Source organism: Melanaphis sacchari, unplaced genomic scaffold, assembly GCF_002803265.2.
Source record: "Melanaphis sacchari strain LSU unplaced genomic scaffold, SCAv2.0 Contig31_pilon_pilon, whole genome shotgun sequence".
NCBI lineage: Eukaryota > Metazoa > Arthropoda > Insecta > Hemiptera > Aphididae > Melanaphis > Melanaphis sacchari.
Window position 1 is genome coordinate 2,745,242 of NW_020271193.1, and position 24,553 is coordinate 2,769,794.

General features: G+C 24.2%; 1 protein-coding gene across 6 annotated transcripts in view; it reads left to right on the forward strand.

Moving 5' to 3' along the window:
• Nucleotides 1-24,553, forward strand: part of LOC112596422 (aquaporin-like) — a 43,391-nt gene extending 18,838 nt beyond the window's left edge. For 3 of the 6 annotated variants that reach the window (XM_025342086.1, XM_025342087.1, XM_025342090.1), the window contains 6 exons: nt 1,305-1,416; nt 22,234-22,430; nt 22,498-22,641; nt 22,721-22,939; nt 24,026-24,106; nt 24,188-24,553. In XM_025342086.1, the coding sequence (XP_025197871.1) occupies nt 1,305-1,416; nt 22,234-22,430; nt 22,498-22,641; nt 22,721-22,939; nt 24,026-24,106; nt 24,188-24,283 (849 nt within the window). In that variant the 3' untranslated portion in view covers nt 24,284-24,553. Of the gene's footprint in view, nt 1-1,304; nt 1,417-8,000; nt 8,217-12,939; nt 13,152-21,401; nt 21,508-22,233; nt 22,431-22,497; nt 22,642-22,720; nt 22,940-24,025; nt 24,107-24,187 lie in introns of those variants that run through there. The other 3 variants (XM_025342091.1, XM_025342088.1, XM_025342092.1) reach the window with 3 other exon arrangements.

Below are 24,553 nucleotides of genomic sequence, written 5' to 3' on the forward strand. Positions count from 1 at the left end.
TTAATTAAAATATATAATAATATTATTTTTATCATCTACGCTTTTTTTTAATTATTATTAAAAATTAATAAAACATTTCGTAATACTAATAAAAAAAATAAAATAAATTACTTATAATAATACAAGTAAATTATGAAACATATTTTGAAATAAATATTGACACAGTCTTCGTTCAGAATTGTTTTTTGTATGCAATAATTTATCGTTGATTTCAATATAACACTAGTTTTTACAGTAGGCAATCTACTCAAAAACAAAATATACAGTATACACTAGAAACTTTCCATACAACAGAGTTGTTTATCAAATATTTTGCTTAATGAATTTTCATTATTTTTTTTTAATTCCGAAAAAAAATTTATTTGGAAAAATTTATTTCATCGCAAAAATAAGAGGGGAATGACTATTTTTGTTTTATACTTTCCTTAATAGTGTAAACGGTTATCTTTGTTTTTGTAGATTTCTGTTGATTGCTTGGAATATTAGATCATTGCTTATTATTAATTTTTTTAATAAAAATTGTTTAGACGTAAATATTGATAAATACAACAAAATGAAATTATTAAATCGACTATTCCTGAAATCATAAAATTAGGGGCGTCATTCGATTGCGTCCCGTTTCAACCTTTTATACCTTTCAGATGTCGATTGCGTCCACAAGTCGGATAGGTAAATTATTTTTTCTTACCTTTTTATGTTCCGTTTGCGTCCTGTTGTATGATATATAAATATAACATTTTGTAAAACGAATAGCCATTATTAATAATTATTTTAATAATAATAATTATACAAAAACCAATAAAAATAAATCCAAATATATAAGAATAAATAATTTAAAAAACGATATTTAAACTTATCAATTATACGGATTTCCTTATTTTTTTCACTAAAAATGGTATTCATTATTAAGTCTAAACTTTAAAGTATCTTTCGATTCTAAGGCACTTGACGTACTAAATCGCTACATGATCGTAAGTCGATAAGAGTACCAGCCTTAAGATAAAATGTTCGTAAACTCATCAAGTAAAAACCAATTTGTGTTTGAATATACCTCCATACCATGTATGACAAAAATATTAGATTTAATATGTCAATTTATCTGTCACATTAACGCTTACCTATTATACAATAGGACGCAATCAGAACATGGAAAGGTGGGCAAAAAATCGTTTACCTGCATCTGGGACGCAATCGACAAACTCCGAAAATTAGAGTAGTTCTGTGATTTATAGTTACTGTTTTATTAATAAACAATAGCAATGTGATTGAAATATTATGTTTAAGACATACAATTTTTTTTCTAGGAAAAAGTTTGGCTAAAAAGAATGATGTCAACTGATAAGTTCCTTGTACCAGGAAATGAAGAACAGAAAATAAGCAGTGTTGTGTTTGAAGCACCAATGTCTGAAGCAAAAAGTAATTATAAATTTGTTTTCTTTTACAGTAAGAATCATTGGCAGGTAATTTATTTTGTTACTTATATAATGATCATAAATATTTTCGATCGTATTGGTTTATTATGATAGTTATCATTTAATCGTATTTATATTGATTTTATGCATTTTTCCATCGCTTTAAAATGGCAATCAATATAAGTTAAACATAACTCATTCCGAACACATTTTACAAAATATGTTTAGACTTAATTCCGATATCTAAGGGCCCTTGTTAGTAAATATCTATATATATATATTATTATAAATTTGATTTTAAAACATTAAATAAATTAAACAGTTTTTTTAAGTAGATACGAGTTTTGATTTTTAAATGTAATTGTCAAGTTCCGTTACTTTGAAAGAGAAGAGAAAGTCGTTGTTTGATCTTCAATTGAGGCCAATAATTTTATAAGTTTGTTAATGTATAATATTATTTTTAAATAATAAAATGATCAATGATTTATATAACTACTGTAAGTATGTCTAATACGCATTCGAGTAAACTTTTTTTACAAAAGTTTTCAGGCTATCCGTGTTTAAACATATTACATTATTAAGTATTTCTGAAATCCACTTCAAATATCATGCTTTTACTTAAAGGGAGTATTTCTTCATTGCTTAAATCCTCTTTATTATAGTTAATCATTTATTTATCAGTAATATACTCACACTACCTATCAGAAATTATCATGTACAATTAATCAATATTTATACTACAATTCAAACATCTATTTACAATGCTAAGTATCATTTGTTATTGTCTTTAAACTAGTGTGTATTAGTTTTGTAAATCATTGCATATTTGTTTACTCTAATTGTTTTTTTTAACATGACGCACGTAATATAATATATTTTTAAACATGTAAGTTATGGGATAGTTATAGCAATAGGAAACTCTAATTCCCCCGATATTGTCCAAAAAGATATGAACGATAATCCAGTGACGTAGCTATGATTTTGTTCTGGGAGAGATGTATAATTTTATAATTTATAAATATTAAGTCCAAACACCACACCACGCCACGCCATGACTAGGGTTGCCAGATTTTGAAATTACCAAACCGGGACATCATATTGAATAACTTTTTTTTGCTTATTTGATATGGAAATAAGTAGGTATATCCTTCCATTTTTAAATGCTTTGGGGGAATCTATCCCTGTCATGCCTCTCCTCATAACTACACCACTGCGATATTCAAATAGTTATAGACTATTTAGTATACTAGTATTATATAAAATATACAGTTATTGTGCACCATTATTATAAATAAAATTTTCAAGAAATATATTTTTATTCACTCATCTCATAATGTAGTTATTTAAATAAGGTTTTTTGTATTAAAAATGAATTATCTTTTTTTTCATATTCTTCGGCTAAAATATTTCTTAAATTTTGATTTTCTTTTTGCTCTTTTGCAATTTTATTTTGAAGTGTTTGATAACTTTCATCTTTTACTTCCATTTTTTGAATCATAGAAATTAAATCATTTTTTTCTTTTGTTAATAATGTTACACGATCTTTAGCATTTTTTAATTTACTGTTTCTAAATGACAGTTCTCCTAACAAAGTTCTCATTTGTGTTGCACATTCAGACTCTTTTTGTTTTAAAATCTCATTTTCCATTTCTAATATTTTTATTTTCATATCCATTTTATGTTTATGCTCTTCAATAGCCTTCTGAAGTTTATTTTCTGCATTTATTTCTAATTCTTCAAATTCATTTTTTTTAATAGCATTATTTTCTGGATTAAGAATATCATCAGCCACATTTATTATATTTATAAATTTTGATTGTAAATCATTAAAAAAAAACATTTAATTTTGGTTCTAATTTTTCAGCAGTCTGTTCTTTATTAAACATATTTTGTATTAAATATTCTCTAACAGCGTGTAAATCATAGAATTCATTTGGTTCAATAATGTTTTTAAGCCAGAAATGATATTTCATATTCTTTTCAAATACAGTTAAATAATTATTCCATACATATTTATATGCTTCTTTAATTGATGAATCTAACTTTTGATAACCAGTTGTGGAATTAATATCTAAATTTAATAATTGTTTATTATAATTAAAAACAAAAACTGCATGATCTTTTTTAAGTGAAGCTTCTGGTTTTAAGAATGTTTTCCCAAATTTGTCTTGCAAAGTGTTTTGAATCTATTAACAAGTATAAAAATTAAATAATACGAGAAAATCAAAATTGAATAATAAATTTTATCATGGGCAACCAAATTAGTAAAAATAAATCGTACTTACTATGTAATCAAATTCTTCAAGTTCTCCAAAGTCTGAAATGTTATTATTATTAGATAATGAATCCTTTATAAATTTTTTGATCGATTCGTAGCTTGTTTTTAATTCATTATATGCTGTACTGAATGCAATCTGTTGTTTTTTGTAGTTACCAAGTTTCACTTTGTATGTTTTTTGACAAGTATTGCTTTTATGTTTCGTTTCTAATCTGCTGGTATTTAAAGACGTAACCTTTTTTATAATATTTTTATCGTCTTCTAATATGTTTGAATCATGTAATTGAGTTAATTGATCGTTACTAACAGTTAACTTTAAAAGTCTATTTTCGTTTTTATTGGAACAATTTTGAGACATATTTGGCATTGTTAAATTTTATTTCGATAAAATATGATTAATTAATGTAATGTTTATAATAACTTTTAATTTTATTTCATAAACAAAAATTATTATTTTTTATTTATAACATAGCTACGTAAATATAATTCAAGCCAATATATTATATACATTTTTAGATTTTGAGTGGAGCGATAATGAAAGTTTTTTTAATTTGTTTACAGTATACACGATAAATAGTTGAAAAAAATCAACTTTGAGGGTGATTTCTCATAAAAATGTTAGTCTAATTTGTACTTTTGAGAGTCAAGGTTAACATTATAAATTCAAAATAATAGAGTAAACAAAGAAAAATTAAAGAATAACAGGAATTTTTATGCAAAATAAATTTTTTTTTTTTTTTGATAACTCAAAACTTATGAGTTATGACTCTTAGATATTTTATATTTATCCCAAATATTTATGTTAACATTTTTTACACATCGTATAATTTTTGAAATATTTTTATTCTTTTTAAGTTGTTTATAGACATTTGATATTTTCCATTTTTTCTCTGGATCAATATGTTTGAAAATTTAATGCAAAGTTCTTCATAAGTTGTTCATTTATCAATTAAAATATATCAAAAATATAGACTACTTTTTTTTATAAACGTTTAAATTTAGAATTTTTACAATTCTTTATCGTTAGAAAACTTCAGTGTGTGTAAGAACTATTCATTAATCGTTTCTCTTTCTATTATGTTGTCCAAAAATTATATATGTATTTAACATCAATGGCAACAAGTATCTCTTAAATTGTGAGGATTGTCGACCATAGATATTATGATCATATAAAACGCGTCGCGTACGTATAATGAGGTAATCTTATAACATATTTCGATTAGATCAAATAAAATAAAAAATGAAATCATTATATTATTATCTATAAGTATTGATTATGATTTTAATGATAAATGCTATATTTTATATTGATAATTAAAATTAAATAACACGTGTGGCATGTGGATTGGTAAATTGGTTAGTGAATAAGGTTACCTTACTCGATTACAAGGGATCTTCATAAGAAAAAAATTGACGAATCAGTGTTCTCAAAAAAAAATTCATACATTTTATTAGATTTTTGAATGCCATGTTACTTGTTAATAGTTGTTATAACTTAACAACAAATATTTATTAATACACGTAATGCCATTAATAATTAATAATAAATTATTTAGGTAATAAAGTATTAATTATTGAAAACAAATATATTATTTAAAATTAATATTTTATCGATATTAGCTAGAGTAGCCAGTAGGTAATACTTATGTTTCAAGTACTAAACTTTAGTATTTATTATAATGTAGCATATAGGATTAAGATTTTACATATGTATGATATAAGAAAAATAAAATAAATACATTTTTTTTATTTAAATGTCTTTATATTGTATGTTGAATGATGTAAATAATTAAATGATACTACGTGCGGACTGTGCTACTATTCATCTGCACAATGACCAGTTTCATATTATATCATTCAGGCCAGTATAAAACAATCAGATGTGTATGGTATTGTTGAAATAAGATTTTGTCAATAAATAAATCTAAAATTAAAAAGCAAAATGTTTTTGTACGTTGGGTTCTCGTCCGCCTCTGACTACAAGGCTAGAACGTTACCCATCTAAAGCGTACTTTTCTATGATAAAACATCGTATGTTCGATGTAAATTTATATCACGTATCCACTGCGTGATACATCTTAAATAATTTATTTAACAAAAATATATTATTAGAAATAGAATTATAGTTGATATTTTAAAAGCTATACAAACGATCATAAATCAAATACTTAATACAATTGAAAATATAGTGTGGCATAATGGCGTTACTAGTGTATCATGTTTTAATATTTCTAATTTTACCATCCAAGTTAATTTTTTTATAACAGTATTCATTATCCTATACTTAACATACATTTTACATGTCCTTTATGGTTCATAATCCATATCATTACAAGATTACAGTCAGGAACTCCAAACAGTGTTATAAATGGATATATGTGTTACGACTGTTATGTACTTCTGTATATAATTATTGCACTACATTATATCGGGCATTGTTTGAAAATAAAAATAGAAACTTATTTTTCATTGTCAATTGATATTATTTGACATTTGTCTTTTATAATACTTGATTGAACTTAATCTGATAATTTATTACACTTACTCATTTTAAAACTAATTCTATGTTGTAGAAACAGCAAATTATGAAAATATAGCTATACGTTCTATAATAATAGCTAGGTACTTAATATACTGTATGTCACATGAGAGAATTATATCAGTGTTTCTTAACTTTTTAAGAACACGGAAAATTAAAAAATAATTTTTTTTATGAAGAAGTAATATGAACATTTTCTTTGAAAAAAAAAAAAAGAAAAAGGAGAGTAAACAAGACAAAACAATGAACTGTAACTTATACAAATATACAAAATTTAACTATTTATTTAGGTATCATAGCGACTACAATGTAGCACATGCGCGATCTTTACTAATTTTTTTTTTCTGTTACTGTAATCGTTAAATAGTTAGTTGTTGTAGAACTTTAAATAACTTTCCAAGCCTTTCTGGAACCTCGAGTTATTTACGGAACACAGTTTAAGAAACACTGATCTATATTATGCGAAATTTTAGCGATTTTATACATGCTTATTAATAGGTATTTTCTTTATCAGTGAGCGTTCGACTGCGATTAATATCCAGAGATAAGCGCTGAGTATACTAAACGGATTAAAATCGATTCGCAATATAATTAGACATTAGTCGTATTTGGGTAATCTCACATCAATAACAATAAGTGACTGACGGTAAATGATCCAATGAAAGGAAGTGGCTGCGATTACAGTAATTCCCTTCACATTATCCATTACGTGTAGCGATTAATATTGTAATTAATAGTGTGATCGATCTCAACTAAACTATTTACATCGTAAATTTATATCGTCGAGTATGCCATTTACGAATTTTAATATTCTATAAATAACCTTTTATTTTAGCTTATAAATTATTTTTAACTAACATTTAACTATATAAGTAGGTATTAGTTCGTCAATAACTCAAATTTATTAAAAAATAATTGTCAGCTTATGTTTCACGTCAAAACGTCTTAAACAAATCAATTATAAACCGTCACCATTCTTACTTGAGCTGTAGCTGACTTGTTGTTCCTTAAGTCTTAATAATTTCATTTCATATAATCAACTTGTACAACAACTTTATAATTTATTATCTTAGGTAGGTACTTAATTCCTCAGTGTATACGCCAGTCGCAACCAATTGATATGATAATCAAAAATTACAATGATGTATTTATTTATAAATAATTGTAATTAATTTATGATTTTTCTTAACTTCGAAATATATACAAGGTATTATAGGTATTATTAAACTATCGTACTTATTTATTTATGTCGTCGATACTAAATTTGCTTGTAGGCCTGTAGGGATAAAAGTAAATTGGAGATGGCATACTTAACGACTAGTGAGTAGTGAATATTCATACCTACCCTATTGTATCTTATTGGACCGCGATTCTACGTTACGGGTAATGCTTAAATACTCAGACGGAGTGAATCGTCGTCAGCCGTCACCGATCACTTGTTTTGTACCTAAACGTCCTAAACCCCGAATTCGCTACAATCAATCTCAGTAGGTAGTTAGAACCCTTAGCGGTGGCGCGGCGGCGTGCGAATTGAGCACTATCACGTTTACGCTTGCGCAATCGACGTACGCGTCCGGCCGATAAAGGTTATCGGATAAAGAAGGTAAACTGCGTTACGGATGGCACGGAAAATATCATAAACATAAACAAGACTGACATATGGTTCAACGACCGCGGTCATGGATGTTAGTGGTAGCGGTAGTGGTAACAACTACAGCGGGTGGTGACTGGTGTTAGTGGTGTACTACTAACTGTAGCAGTACTAGTGTAGTTGTATCGGTGAAAGCGACGGTTGCGGTAGTGTAGTGTGTAGTATCTTACGAGTTACGGCGCGTTTCAAAGTAAAATCGCCTACAGAGTTTATCGCGACGGCGCGTAACGCTCTACGTTATTTAGTATTACATAATATTTTTATTTTTGTATCACATTCGGATTTCGGACGACGATTTTGAGGAAAAAGACATGCCCACATACTTCTATAACAGAGGTAAATATTTAAATGCATTGTTAAAATTACGATTTACGAAGGTATTAAATATTAATACAGGGACAGATTAAATGTGTTTCACTTATTTTTATTTTTGTGATATTATTGATATCAATGTTTTTGTCTGTTACCGTCATTATTATCATCTTTATATTTATCGTACTAAAAGTATATTTTTTCCGTTATCAAAATATATAAGAGTTGACGGAATATTTAATACCATAAATTATAATAATATTTGTCGTTTTTTACTTGATGTTTAACTATGCTCATTAATCTGGTTTGCTTCTAGAAATTTCTACCGATTTAATGATAATAACTTCAAGTAATCATATTACCTCGCACCCTTAATACCTAACGGGCATCTGAACTTTATCATTTATCTGTTATACTAACACTGTACGTTATGTGCACAATCGGGTAGATCAGTGGTACCTATGCAACCTTTTTTTTAACCCCCCCCCCCCCCCCAAATGTTTTTTTTCGATGAGATGAAAACCTACCTGTAATGCCTCATAAGTATTCAGTTTAGGTAAATGCATTATTTATATTCGTGTAAATAAAATCGTTAATTTTAAGCAATTTGATATTTGCTTATTTAATACAAAATATAGTTAAAAATGTAATAAAAATAAACTATAGAATTGAAAAAATTAATAAAATTAATAATAATCAACAATTTAATAATTTACAATTACATGGCCAGAGACGTTATAAAATTATACAATAATAGTACGATTTGTACGTAATATTATAATAATATACGTAGTAAATAACTTTGTTATTTGGTATAAATTATTGGCGACTCCTTATTAAAATTATTCCGCTACACCAAGGTTGCGCATCATTAAGATAGATGATCTATATCGTTTTATTATCTCACATATCATACATGTACGTTACTACCTTAGTCTGCAGTTATAAATAATATTAATAATAATTCTTGCCGGTTATAGGACTAACAAAGTTATTCTTTAGAGCTTTAATATACACCTCCATCACACCAAATTATGTGCTGAAAATAATATTAAAAATTAGAAAATATGTAAAAAAAGAACACTTAAGTTTTTTTAGTACAAATCATGTTTAATTTAAATTTTTATTAAATTATTTCAAATATATATCAGAAAAAATAATTTCAATTGTTCCGCTCTATATATTTCCAATAAGTCCAATTTTAATTTTAAACATTCTTGATAAACGAATAAAAAAAAAAAAATTCAAAACTATGGGTTTGATTCCATTCATTTATGAAAATGTATCTATAAATAACACTTATCCTATATGAACAAAATAACTCAAAAATTCGTAATATACGAAAATTATCAAAATAAAAAAAAATTACAGATAACATTAGAAAAATGTGAAACAAATTTAACCTTTACTTGGTTGTTCTAAAATTTATCATAAAATATGTATATACTATAATTTTTGAGCCTTGATTATTAATATAATTTATCCTCTCAAATCCCGAGTATCATCTTTATTCTCTTGCTGTGACGTTTGCTTTCAGTCATTGTCTGCTTATCAAGGCTACGTGCCAGTGTCGACTTGACATTTAAATCGATGTGACGTATCTTCCGTAACAACAATTTATAACAATATCCGCAGTCTCTACTTATATAATAATAGTAATGAATATTGATTATATTATGTTAATCATAATTGTTAGTAAAAGCGTTGTAGATGTTAACCAAAATTTCGTGCTTTCCGGTACTCAATTTACCACTGACTTATCAACTAGTTCGTAAATATATATTTTAGTGGTCTATCATGGCCCTCTACTTTATATTACAGCAGAGGTAGCAAACCTATGTGGCTGGCCAAATTTTAACGGCTTGCAAAAATATTTTAATTTCATTTTTTAATCATATTTAATTGCATTTAATAATAAAAAAAGTTGTTTATATCTATATTCGCGTTAACATTTGTAAAAGTTTATTTTCCTCAATATAACTAAAATAAAGAATTATATTGTAAACAATATGTTTGTATTACATTTTTATATAATATTTTACTATTAGTATAATGTATGAAAATAAATTTATCTAGCAATGGTTACTATGCTTTTTTATATTATTTAATTTCAGTTAGAACAACCTGAAAAACCTTATATTACATTTTCAAACTTTTTATCATTTATATAGTTTGTAGCGATTAAAAATAGTGTGTAGCACTATGTACTTCTAATAAAAAAATAAATCATTAAATATTCTTAGAAATAGATACTGATACAACGTATTCACTCAAAATTGTGTTTTTGTATACAATAATTTATTATTGAATTTTAATTTAGTACATTATTACAGCAATCTATTTAATTAAGAGATATATTACACACTTTTTATTCAGCAAAGTGATTTTTCCTTATTTTTTTAATATGAATATATGTACATAAAACATAATATTATTAATATATTATATGAATCCAATAAATATATACATGTATATTATGACGTTTTATAGACAATTGATTACATTCATTGGCTTATTAAAATTGAATTGACCAATCATGGTCCCTCGTTATGACAAAATCATTTGACTTCCACTGGCTAATTATTTACTATAGAAGGTTTTGAGTGTATCTCATATTTTCATATCCACGTCGTTAGACTTGGACTAGATGATGTTAGATAGGTATAGTGCCTCTATTTCTAAAGATATTTTATAACTTATTATTATTATTGTTAGGTAATAAAATAGACTGAACTAATTTTTGCCAAAAAAAATCGTTTATATTACGTATATTATTTTTATTAACTTATAAGGCAATATCAACGTAGTGTAAAATTTTGTTGACTAATGTGATATATTTTAAAATGAGTAAATATTTTTTTATAGTTTATTATGTTTAGAACACAGACTCACTAGTTCCCAGTTAAAAATATTATTATTATTTATTCATGACGAAAATTGTATGAAAAATAATCAAGTATCTACTATCTATCTGTATGTAATGTGCATGAAACTTTCAAATAGCTTTATAGTATTCCAAAATATATTTATCAAAAAATAATTATAATTTACATCTGAATTCATAATTTCCGTTAGAATTTAAATTAAAAAGTTATCTTATTATAATTAATTAGTTATGTAGATTAAATTTTTCAGTAACTTATAAATTTATTGTTATTTTATTTTTCAAATTTCCATTTAAAGATTAAAAATAATGAAAACGACCTAATTGTATGTGTTTGTATACATTGTATATTATGCAGCTTTTAATTTAGCATAAATTAATTAGATTTGATAACATAAACATATTTTTCTTTCATCATTATAAGATATATTTATTGCTACAAAGGATGTTACGTGTCATAAGTTTATGCGTGTACACGTGCTTTCTGCTTAAATTTATTTAAACTTATTAAACTATTTTGATAATAAGATGATCTTTTATTATAAATAAATTATCATTATAAATCGATAATCTTAGATTTTTAACAAACACGAAAACAAACATTAAAATATTTTCTATTTTAACTTAAATTTCTTTAAACTATAGTAATTGTGACTTTTATTACATAAATTATTATTCAAAATCAAATTTAAAAAATATTAATTAAAAATTAAGTAATTTTAAGGGATAAACATCATAAAATACACCCCGTATGCTGTATAAATGTATAATATATAAATTCTAAATACACGCATGAAAAAAAAGAAAATTAAAAGCAACATTGAATATAATTTTTGATGTAATTTGTTGACAATTTTTATAATATTATTATATTTATGGCATAAATCATTTTTATAATTTCGTATATGATTACTGTCTATATGAATGCTTAATATTAATCAGTACTATCAGCATTATTTATTGTTAATAATAATGTTTATATAATGATACATTATTTTTGAAATTAATTATATTAACTGTATGACAATCTTTTTAATATTTGTTTTTGAATTTCACGAATTATCTTTAAAAAATCTGGTTATACAGTGAGAAACACAAAAAAATTGATTTATACAAAATTAAAAATAAGTTTTAATAGGTACTATATTTCATAATAAATAATACTTTAAAAATAGCTATCACTTCAAATTTAGTATTACAATAAATAAATAACTTTTTTTAAAATTATTATTTATATTGTTTTATTATTAATATTAATAATAATGATAATAGTTTGTTATTCATTTTTACTTAAACATAAGTATCTTAATAATTGACTTAACATGATTTACTTTTATAAAATATAAGTAGTATCTATTTTATTGTCCATTGTCCATTTTCACTTATTGAACATTTTGACAAGATACTGATGAGAAGGTATCAGTCAGGTAGGCTTATTTTGTACTTAAAAATGTTAATTTTCCAAATAAACTGTAAAGTTTAGGTTATATTGGTTAAATAATGATAAGTAATATTTAATTAATTATCTTAGTGTACAATTTTCAAATTAAAAACATATCATTAATTTACCAATTTGTGTGTAAATGTGACGTATATGATATCAGATATACATATTATACTATATATATTATTATATAGGGTTATCGTATATTTTAATTATTTAATTATGACTATATTATAGCTTTTTATTTCATGCGATATGGTGTAAGCTTATTATTTTTACTGTTACTGCAAGCCATTGGATAATTTATGTTCATAAAATAGTAGTAGGAGTTCTATTGTCACAGTTCGCCGCCCGTCGTTGATTTAGCACGGAAACGGTGTTTCTTAATAGAAATGAATTTGGTTCTTTATGCCCATTTACTCATTGTATTCTGAACTGAAAACAGTGTCCAGTGTTTTTTGTCATTTGATTAATACAACGTTGTATACCTTTCTATTGTACATTTATTATTAAAAATTATCCAAGATACAAATAAACATGTCTGGTTGTTTTACGAGCCCAGGGAAAGTATCACGTAAGCTATTCAAACAACTTGGATCATCGGTTTCCTTTGGTGATTTTTCAGAATATGGTAAATTCTAAATATTTATTTAATATACAATTTATAGCATAGATATAATTAAATTAAAATATATTCAATTTAAAAGTTGATGATTGATAATTTATATAAATAAATTCTAAAACTAATAAGGATTATAATAAACATAATAGTTTTAGAATAATATATAAGAATTATTAAAGGATTAAAATATACGTTAATAATTTTTGTTAATTACCATTTAATACCTGAAGACTTACCGGTTATTTATTTAAAAAAAAAAGTTATAATAAATATTTTATATCATTATTCAATCTATATATTATGTATCTATTCTATTTTAAAGTGCATAGATATAATATTATGAATTATGATAAGATTAATAAATATACAATGTTCTTTTGTACATGAATATAATAATGATATGCGCTTGGAGTTGACATAAAAGTGTCAACTTTTATCGTAATTGATAGAAAATCAATCTTCAATGATTTTAAATGAATTGATTTATTTTTTAAATTATGTTGCGCACTTTCGTATTTTCAAGAATATTGAAATTTTATGGTTGTATTTTTGATTTAGCTCCAGGGCCGCATCCAAGGTTCTAGGTATTTTATATTTGTTCCTACAATGTTTTTGTAAACATATTTTCAATACTATCAGTACGTGTAAGACTAGTAAGGGTTACGTTTCACTATAGTTCCTCATATATCAACAGATTTTATTTATTTTTTTTATTTTTTAACCTGTCTATTATTTTGTTGTGTCTGCTTTTCAGTGCATTTTAATATTATTTTTTATATTTATGTTTCTTTCAATTTATTTTACTATATTTTCATAATTTATAAACTATATAGTGGAAGAAAAGTGCATAAGTGCTATTTTTATAACTATAAACTATCTTTCCAAAATTTAATTGTACTATACGCTCATTTTATGTTTTTTAAAGATTTATCTATTAGTTCAATAGTTTGTAACTAAAATCAAATAAATTTTAAAAAAAAGTTTTGTTTCACTAAAATTTACTTTGGGGTTGTCATTTGGTATTAATTTAAGTCAATTAAGTTAAGTCCATTTTCAACTATAATTATTAGAAATTTAAACTAACCTTAGTTTCGATTTATTTTAGAATTATGTTTATTTTTCGATGCTGATAATTTTATATACTATGCTTTAATATATTATTATAAAATAAAGTGGATGTACTAAGTACATTTTTTTCATAATTGAGATTTTTGCTGCTATATGTATAGGTATTTCAAAATATTATCTTTAAAAAAACAATAATTGTTTAACTATCTGTATGTTTATATTGTAATGTCAAATAGTTAAAAAGTTATTTCAGCGCTTTTTGATATTATGCCACAAAAATTAAATTTGTTGTTTATACAACTTTTATTTAAATTAAAATTATGTATTAAAATTAATCCAATCATTACTGATAATATTAACATAAATAATATACTTATATTTAGTGTTTCGGAAAATCATCTGTAATTTATTATGCTATATTGACTGATAAGCTTTATACGAGTAGTTTACATTAATTCTGGATTACGAAATTTATGTTTTTAGTGGCTTATTGTACTTTTTATAGCTGATTAAGACTAAGGAAAAAGTGTATTTAGACATTATACAATTAAATATTTGAATTAACATTATTAAAATAAATTGTTCTTCGTGTCTCTTTAAATGATACATACTTATATTTATATTGATTATTTCAATAGTTATAACCAGGACTTAGAAGTTCATGCCCTAATAAAGCCTAAATAAGCATGCACTTATGCACTAAAAAATGGCAAATATGCATTGAAATATGCCTTAAAAAGTTAAAATGTATGCATTTATATGCACTAAAAAATTTACAATTATGCATTTAAAATATGTTCAGTAAAAAAATTATATCATTAACAGTTTTTAAAAATATTAAACATTTTCCAATAATTTTATAAAAGTTGTATATTATTTTTAGTATAAGATTGTAAAAAAAAATTGTATTTAAATATTACTGAGTCTTCATTAACTTGCGTCAACTTCATTACACTGATAAACCGAATGAAGATTACTTAATGACTGCTGGCATTTTATTTTTAATCATTTTATGTTGTAATCAAATTCCCATACATAAATGGTCGTATATTTTTATTTTTCATCATAATATGATAGGAATATGAAACTTTTGAATAATATGCCCGATAAAATGGCAAAACGCATAAACATGCCAATTAATAATAAACCTCTAAATATGCAAAAACGTGCAAAATAAAATTTCACATTTATAACTGTGGTACCTTAAAATGGATTTCTATATCATCTAGCATAAAATACAACTTAGAGCAATCTTGATATGCAAATGCATGAACTTCCAAGCCCTGGTTATAATTTATGTGGTTAACTTAAATGAGTTCAATTATGGTTCGATTTTAGAAGAATTGTGTAAATTCGCTAGATACGTTATATAACTTATATTCAACTTATATTTCAACCTTTTTAATAATGCCGCATATTTCATCCCTTACAAAATTTTCGCGATACACCAACCCATATAATATATGAAGTATACTTTATATATAATATATAAGAAATTTGTACACTATTTACAGTTTTTTTTTTTTTTGAGATGGTTAATTATTGTCAAATAAATTATTACAATGATAAAAACTGAAAAGATATGTTAGCAGAAATATTTATTTCAGGGCCTGACTGGACAGGCGGGATACCTGGAGTTTCCCAATGGGCCGCTTGTACTCGTTGAGACATTTTTTTTAAAGGTTTATCGGTTAAGGTTCATTCTGTCAACAGACATAAATGCATTTTCTAAAGCGATTGTATAAGAAAACTATCCGGTGGTGACTCGTGACTTTCAGACATGGGCGTGGGAAAAAATATTAAGGAAATTCCTTAAAAAAAATATAACACCTTCAGTATTCAGAACGATGTAGTTTGCTTTTGAAATATAATACGTAACAAATAACAATTTAGTTTATAATATTCTTAATATATGGAATACTTGTTAGTCCTTATTGTACGATTAACACTGCACTTTGAAGATAATAATTACGTAAAATAGATATGAAAAAATGTATAAATTGTCAAAAATAGATGTTTGTCATTTTGTGTTGTTAATCGGTAACGCACGTCTGCACCGCCTAAAATTTGCGTTTACATTGTTAGAACTAATGCAAAGCACTAACAATTCTAATTTGGAAATTGAAAAAAAAAAATCGACAATATTAATTATAGCGTGTAGAAATTGTATTTTGTGTTGCTATACAGTACTACTAAAATATATTCTGTATAGTAAAGCTTACAAGACACTACTTTTTGCATACAAATTCATTCTATCACTATCGTTAATACATGTAGCTTGTGAATGAATGTTTTCAAAATTGAAATATATTTTCAATAGAATAAGAAATGAATTGAGTCAAGATCATTTGGGATCATTTATGCTTATGACAGCTGAATCTAATATTTTGATGGCGTTGGATAATGAAATCATAATCGACACAATTTCATAAAGGAGCTGAAACCTTAACAAATTCCTTAATATGTATTAATGTATATTCTGGAGTTTAAACATATGTATTTTAAATTAAAATTATAAAATTTCTTTTAACTAAACAATTTTTAATAATAATTATAAATGTTCAAATTCTCAAAACAATATATTATCATAATATATGAAAATAATAAATACACTTATGTTTTTTAGATTGTTTTTATAGATTTTCTTTAATAGTCCGATTTTTTTTTTTCACGGTAAAAATTTTTAACCCAGCCGGCCCTGATTTATTTAAACATATGAAAAGTTAATACAAATGATCAAGTACATCATTTCAATAAAAATTATCTTTTGCGTAGGTACATTTAAAAATATTTACTATTATTGGTGTTTAGTAATTCAAAAATAATTTACTCGTTGTATAATGTCATGAAAAACTGACAACATGCTGACAAATTCATTTGCTCTAAACAATTGACTGTAATAAGTTAATATTTACAGTAATTCATATTATTTTTGGCTTTTTACTTATGAAATAGTTTCATTTTACGGGTGAGAATTGTAACACTTGTATATTATAATGAATATATTTTTTCAACTATTTAATAATGTTATTCAATTTTTGCAGCATGTATCACTTTGCGAGTCTTTAAACTAAATTAAAACAGTGCACATTATTGTTAAATAATATACTTAACAGTTATAAAATAATGTATTACTTATAAGTTTTTAACTATATTAAATAATTTCTTCATTAATGCGCTAATTAAAAAAAAAAAAAAAAAAAAAGACCTAGTTGAATTAACAAATCACTAACTTTAATAGTTATTCTTTATATCGACATAAAACAGATATATCACTTTATAAATCACATTTCATTAGGTAGATAGTCAAAATAAAATGTTTTAACATAAAATAAACATTATATTATGCTATTTATAGATTTTAAAAAGTTTAACATTTATTACAGATTGATTTTTTTTTCTAAAAATATTAACTTACCTATATGTTCACTAAGTAAAATAAGTTTTATTATTATTACTTGTATTTTAATATGTTTTGTACAGTTGCATGGTTCTTTATAGTTGTAAATATAACAACACCTACATTTATTTTGAAGTTCCATTAATTTAGCGTTACGATTTCACTATTTCTGATCGAAAATCTTTGACCTACATCGAGTACCTTTATTATAAATAGTATTTACTATTTACAAATAATCTTAATATAAACATTTATATTTTTTATTTTTCAAAACAGTTAAAGTGTATAATGCATTATATTTATTTACGGATGTATTTCTCAATAATTAAGTTTTAGTTGTTATGTAGTGTGTCTAAAGGGCATATGCATTCCGACCTTATAAGTCTATTTTATAACAATAGTTAAGTTATTATTTGTTTAAATCTTAAATATTATTCAAATGAAATAGATTTAGTATTAAATAAACACCAATTTCAACTTTAGATAAATTGGAAATTTATTGAAAGTTAATTTATTTATATAATATATGTACATAAATAAATTTAAAAAAATCATATTAATAATAAGGAATATAGGTTATATTCCTATTTATAAATATATTCTATAAACAATATTTTTTATCTAGAAAAATACTAACTTATTCATCTCTTCTTAAAATTAAAATAAATTGTATGTGGTCGTTTTTTAAATATATTTATGAAATAAATATATTTAATTATATACCTTCTATACGTTTTATTGTTCAATTGTATGTCATATGTAATAATGTTTATCTATAGTTAATGAATAGAAACAAATAATAAGTTTCTTTGTAAATTATATTGGTAGAACGGTATCTAACGTAATTATTAGAAAAAAGTAAAATGTAATACAAGATGCCAAAAATTTCTGAACAATATGATTATATGTTATGCCATGTCACATATGTTTTATGTTTGTCTAAAATGTCAGCATTAGACGATAAAAAAAAAGAGTTCAGTATTGAAAAACATTATAACCTTATTTCAACACGTATACAAAAAGAAAAAATATATTAAAATTAAACTAGGAGGGATATTTTATTGGTTGTATTTTCAACTGATTACTATTTAGTGTTTAATAATGATAATGCATTATATAACTAAACGTTGAAAATAATTGATATAACAATAGTTTATTATTATTATTTGTTATGTTATTATCTATTGATAATAGCAATTGTTATTTGAATTAATTTGAATTGATTAGGTATTTCATTAGGTGTATTATTTATATATTTATTTGTATAATAGTAAAACAAAGTATAATCTATTGTGTATATAAAACATATTTATACATAACGCCCCTCATATAGATAAACCAGTAAGATAAATATAAGATGATTTTGTTGTTATGGTAACTATAACAACAACAAATAATACGTTAAAATATAATAAATTGTAATTTTTGTTAACAACAGTTATCGTTCAACTCTTAAATATTATAATGCTGTGATAGGTATACGAGTATTATAAAGAATACATTTTAAACAAAATTTCATAATTTTTTTAATTATTATGTTCACTAGATAATATTTTAATCATATAAACAATTTAGATTTTAAATGCTCAGGTACCTTAATTATTATTTACTAATAATTTAGGTAATTAAATAAATTTTCTAAGTCTTTAACTATAATTTTGTTTAGTTCAAGTGGAATCTAAAAATATATTTTTTACTATGATCACAATTTTTCTAACTTTATCACTCAATTTTTTTTAAGTAAAAATTTAACTGATATAACAAGTTTAGACATTTAACTAAACATTTAAAAAATGTAAAAGAATCAATCTGTATATATAATGGGAAACCATATACGTGCAATAGTCATAACTCATAAGTTTTCGCCTATCACAGTGTAACATGTGTACAATAAATAAATTTTGATTCTACCTGTAGTTTTTTTTTTTTTTTTTGCTTAAACCAAAGAATAACTTTTAATTAACATATTAATGTAATATAGTTTATTTTTCATGTTATCAATTATCATTTATCATCTACGAGAGATGTAAATAATCTTAATAATCCCAAATGTTATATACATAGTATATCGGTGTAGCCTATACTTTGTCTAACAAGAGAACGTGTCAATTCTATATGCATCCTTGCGCGAGACCTATCGAGGTTGGTTCTACTATGGCAGGGTTTTGTCTAAGGATAGAAGAACTGATTTTTGTCGTACTGCAGCATATTCTCTTGCTATATAGAGTTATAGAGTATAGGAACTAATTAGTATACGTTATGACTTATGTATGAATGTTTTATTTTATGTAAATTATAAATAACATAATATTTTAACTGTGCATTGTCAGTTAGTCTTATACTAGTCATACTGGATGATTCTTTTATCGAACAACACTCATTTCTTCAAAATCTTTAAACGTTTTTGTATATATTTTTCTTACATCATTTCCAACTGAATTTTTTTTTTATCGTTATACATTTTATATAATTTTTTTTTTTATAAGTTTTTACTTTTTTGAATAACTAAATACATTTTTAATTTTACATTTTGAAACAAAATATTTTTTTCTTAGTATTTTAATATATTAAAATCAAAATTTGGACGAGTAGTTTATGAATGATAAGTATTTAAAATTTATGTGAATAGAGTGAAAAGATACGATCCACTATTTTGATCATTAAGTATTTTAAAGTTTTTTAAAACCCCATAATCGATTATTATACAATGTCTATGATAAAAATTGTTTTATTGATTTATATATGGTGAGTATTTTGGACAGAGAGTTTGAAATTCAATAGAGGTCTTTGGAGATGGAGTCTAGAATTGATTAATTTACTTTATTGCTATTAGTTATAAAATTTATTTTAAATTAATCATATTATTTTTAAATTTGATAAATTTATGCTTATTTATTAATCATTATTAACTTTAAATTATTTTAATGCCTACTAATAGTGCCAATATAGCTATATGAATAGTTAGTAGGTGTATTTTAATCATCGAGTTTTTTACCTAATATTGAGTTGCTTGAGTACACAACGAATACGTAATAACGAATGTTATTGTCGTGTTTCCAACGATGCAAAGCAATAAAATTTTAAAATTAAAAACGTTTTCTCTCTTGTCCTTGTCCACTTGATAGTTGATGGTTGTTATAATTATTTGTGTAATTGTTATTGTAGATTTCTAAGTTAATAAATATATATAAGTTAGGATTTATTTAAATATTATCTAACGAAATCGATAATTTCGCTGTGTCGAATTATGGTAATAGTAATAAATATTAAATTAAATCATATTATTAAAGAAAAATATTAATAACGCAATTTTGTATTTGTGTTTTATATAACTCGTGGGAGACAAAATCAAAATAAACACATGAAAAGTAGTTCTCGTGATTTCATAATAATTATTATATTGTGTATCTAGTCGCTATAAAAAAATATAGTAAATAATAAATATAGTATAATATAATACAGTGGTTCATGGCCCTCTGGGAGTCCATGATACTCATGTCGGGCATCCGCGGCAGCCTTAATACATAATATACGTCAATACGTGACGTATTGTAAAAGAAAGATATTCGAAAAAAAAATTAGTAAGGAGGCCTGTGATTTCTAAAAATCTTTGATCAAGGATCCGTGATTCACAAGATTAAGACCGGTTATATAATAAATAATATACAAGTATATACCCGCCAATATTGTTTTCAAATTTATTGATAAGGTAACTGATAATAACATTGTGTGATAAAGATTCATTGACGTTGTTTGGAACGCAGTTTGTAAATTATGTTATATATTATACTACATTTTAACAATTTACGTGTTTTTTAAACATTACTTAAGTTATAATATAATGTTAAAATAGAATTATAGAAATCAGAGTGATGGAATTAAATTACCATAATATAAGTAACTATATTAATATAGACATAAAGTACTTATCATTACTTACTAAATTGGTAGGTACTATGTACCCAATGTCCACAATAAATTTAATTTCCTCCAATAGTGCGCATACTAAGATTGAGTACTTCCGCGTTTTAATATGATCGTTTTCTATTTTTATATAATAATTTAGACAATATCAACCACTAATGATAAGCAACTGAAGACTCCCACTATTTTTATTTTCACCAAATTGTGAACTTATATTCATAGTTCATACCTATTTAGATTTTAGTTTGTTATTGTATCATTTGTATTTATATAGTTGGTAGTATACCTATAAACTATACTAAGTTTATTATTGCTTATGTTTAGTATTTATAATTTAGTATTATTTTATTAAATAATAGATAAGTCAACCTGTATGTACAATTTTAATTTTTTTTAACTAGATATTTTCAATATAACTATCTATTTCAACTTAATAATTATGTCTTTACTACAGTTATATAGTCTTCAATTCTTTTTTTTATCATTTCCAAGTCATAGTTGACTTTCATAGACACAATATGTTGAACAAACTTGACTGAAACAGTCATAACATTATTTAATAAGTTGTGTTTAAACTTAGTGTTCAGCGTTTAAATGAATTATTTAACTTTTGATTCTGTGTTTTTATTAAATCAAAGTACTCCATATTATGTTTATTTAACAACAAAATAAAACTCATCTATGTGTTTCTTCTTTCAGGCACTGCTGAACAGAACCAATTATATGAACGACAGCCATGGCAGAAACTTGTATTGATATTCTTAGCTGAACTGTTTGGTACTGCCTTTTTAATGTTCTTTGGTTGTATGGGATTGGTTCCTAAATATCCGGGTGGTGAGCTTGGTGAGTACAGTGGTGCTATTGCTTTTGCTGGAATTGTAGCTGTTACTATTGTTGTAAGTATCTTATAAATATATAATTCTAATGTATTGTTTACTAATTATAATTTTTCACTAAATTCAGATTATTGGTCGCATCAGTGACTGTCATATAAATCCATGTGTTACATTATGTGCATTATTGCTTGGTAAATTACCAATATTAACAGCAATTATTTATTTCGTTGCTGAAGTTTTAGGAGCTATAATCGGTTATGGAATTTTAGTGGTAAGAATCTTAATTGATTAATTCAAGTAGTTAAAAAAAAGATTGAATTTTTGTTTATGTTTATTTTTTATTTTTATAGGTTATTTCACCTTATAATATATTAAATTCACCAGATTCCGGAGTTTGTGTAACAAGCCCAGTTGTTGGATTGACTGCATGGCAAGCTCTTTTAATTGAAGCTATAACAACTGGAGTTCTAATACTTCTAGTATGTTCTGTCTGGGATCCTAAAAGTGGTAATGGAGATTGTGGGTCCCTGAAATTTTTAGTTATGATATTCTTGACATCAGTTGTTGTTGTAAGTACTTTTAAATGTGACAATTAATAATTTTTTTTAAAGTATTCAATTAACAACTTCAGAATAAAAACGTGTTTAGTCATTTTAAATGTAGAAAAATTATAATTTTATTAAAAATGTTATACTCTATAAATTTATAGCAGTTAAGAGATTTTAAATTTTAAATATTAAAAATTCTACTAAACATATTGAACTATGATTATAGCTACACGGTTTTTTTCAGTGATCTTCAATAAATTATAAAATGTTTGCACTTAATTAATATATGTTTTAGAATTTTTAAGTTCATAACAATTATAAAATTATAATTTATGCTTTTTAGTTTTTATAAACAATTATATTGATAAATAATAGCACGTTTAGTTAAAGCTAAAATTTATTTACAGTAAAAGAATAATAAATAATCAAAAATATTTAAATGATTAGTTAAATTAATATTTGTAACTTAATTTATTAATAGTTTTATTTATATATTTATATATTAAATTTAAGCAATAAATACTAATCAAATAAATTCAAATTAGTCTTTTATTTTCAAAGTAAATGAAGGTTCTACTATAAAAGTTTAAGATAATTATCTCTAATATAGCAATATTTTACCTAAAATTGTTTCTACCACTTCTATTATACTATCAAACGTAAACCAGAAACACAAATTATCATAGTTAAATCCAGGTTTTTTAATTGATGACTCTGTATTAAAATATTATTAAAAATATATTGTAATGAAAGGTTTACTTGAATAAAGCATAATATAATCTAAAAAATTTAAGAATATTACTACATTTAAAATTTTATAAATTGCCTTCAAATAGTTAATCAATTAAAGATTTACAATTAGACATAATTTTTATTTAATTTAAATTTAATATTTAGTATTTTTTGTCATAAACTTATTTTGTAGAATATTTTTAGGAATTATAAATAAGTTTTTAATTTTCATTAGTTAAACAAAGACAATACATTTTCAATTATCATTTATTACAAATAATATAAAAAATAGAAAGCATAAAATATAAAATTGTATTTCTCACAATCAGAAAAAAGTATCACTTTTTTACATTTTTAATTTCCTTTTTGTTCTAGGGCCCTTTCACTGGAAATAGTTTAAATCCAGCACGATCATTAGCACCAGCAATCTACAACAATTCATGGAACATGCATTGGGTAAGTTTTAACATTGTAATTAGTATAACTTTTGAATATTGATGTATAAAAATATGTTAAATTATTTTTTTTTCTCCTCAGATATACTGGGTTGGTCCATTTTCTGGAACTATCACATCAACTCTTTTCTACAAATATATTATTATGGCATTAGATAATGAAGAACGAGTAAAATAAAGTGATATTGTTTTTTTTTTAATAGACTTGAGTTTCACATACCTGACAGCGCTCAAATTCAATTTCCATTGTGCTTCTTTTACATTAAATGCTAAAGTCATTGTAAATTGTGTCCTGTAATATTGTTTATGGTACATTCATCTCCATGTTTAATTATCTACTTAATTATGTTTTTATCTCCACTAAATTATTTAGTCTTTTTAACTGTTTGATTTTATTCTACTAGACTAGATATTTTCCTATGGTATATGAGTTTTCTTTATGCATATA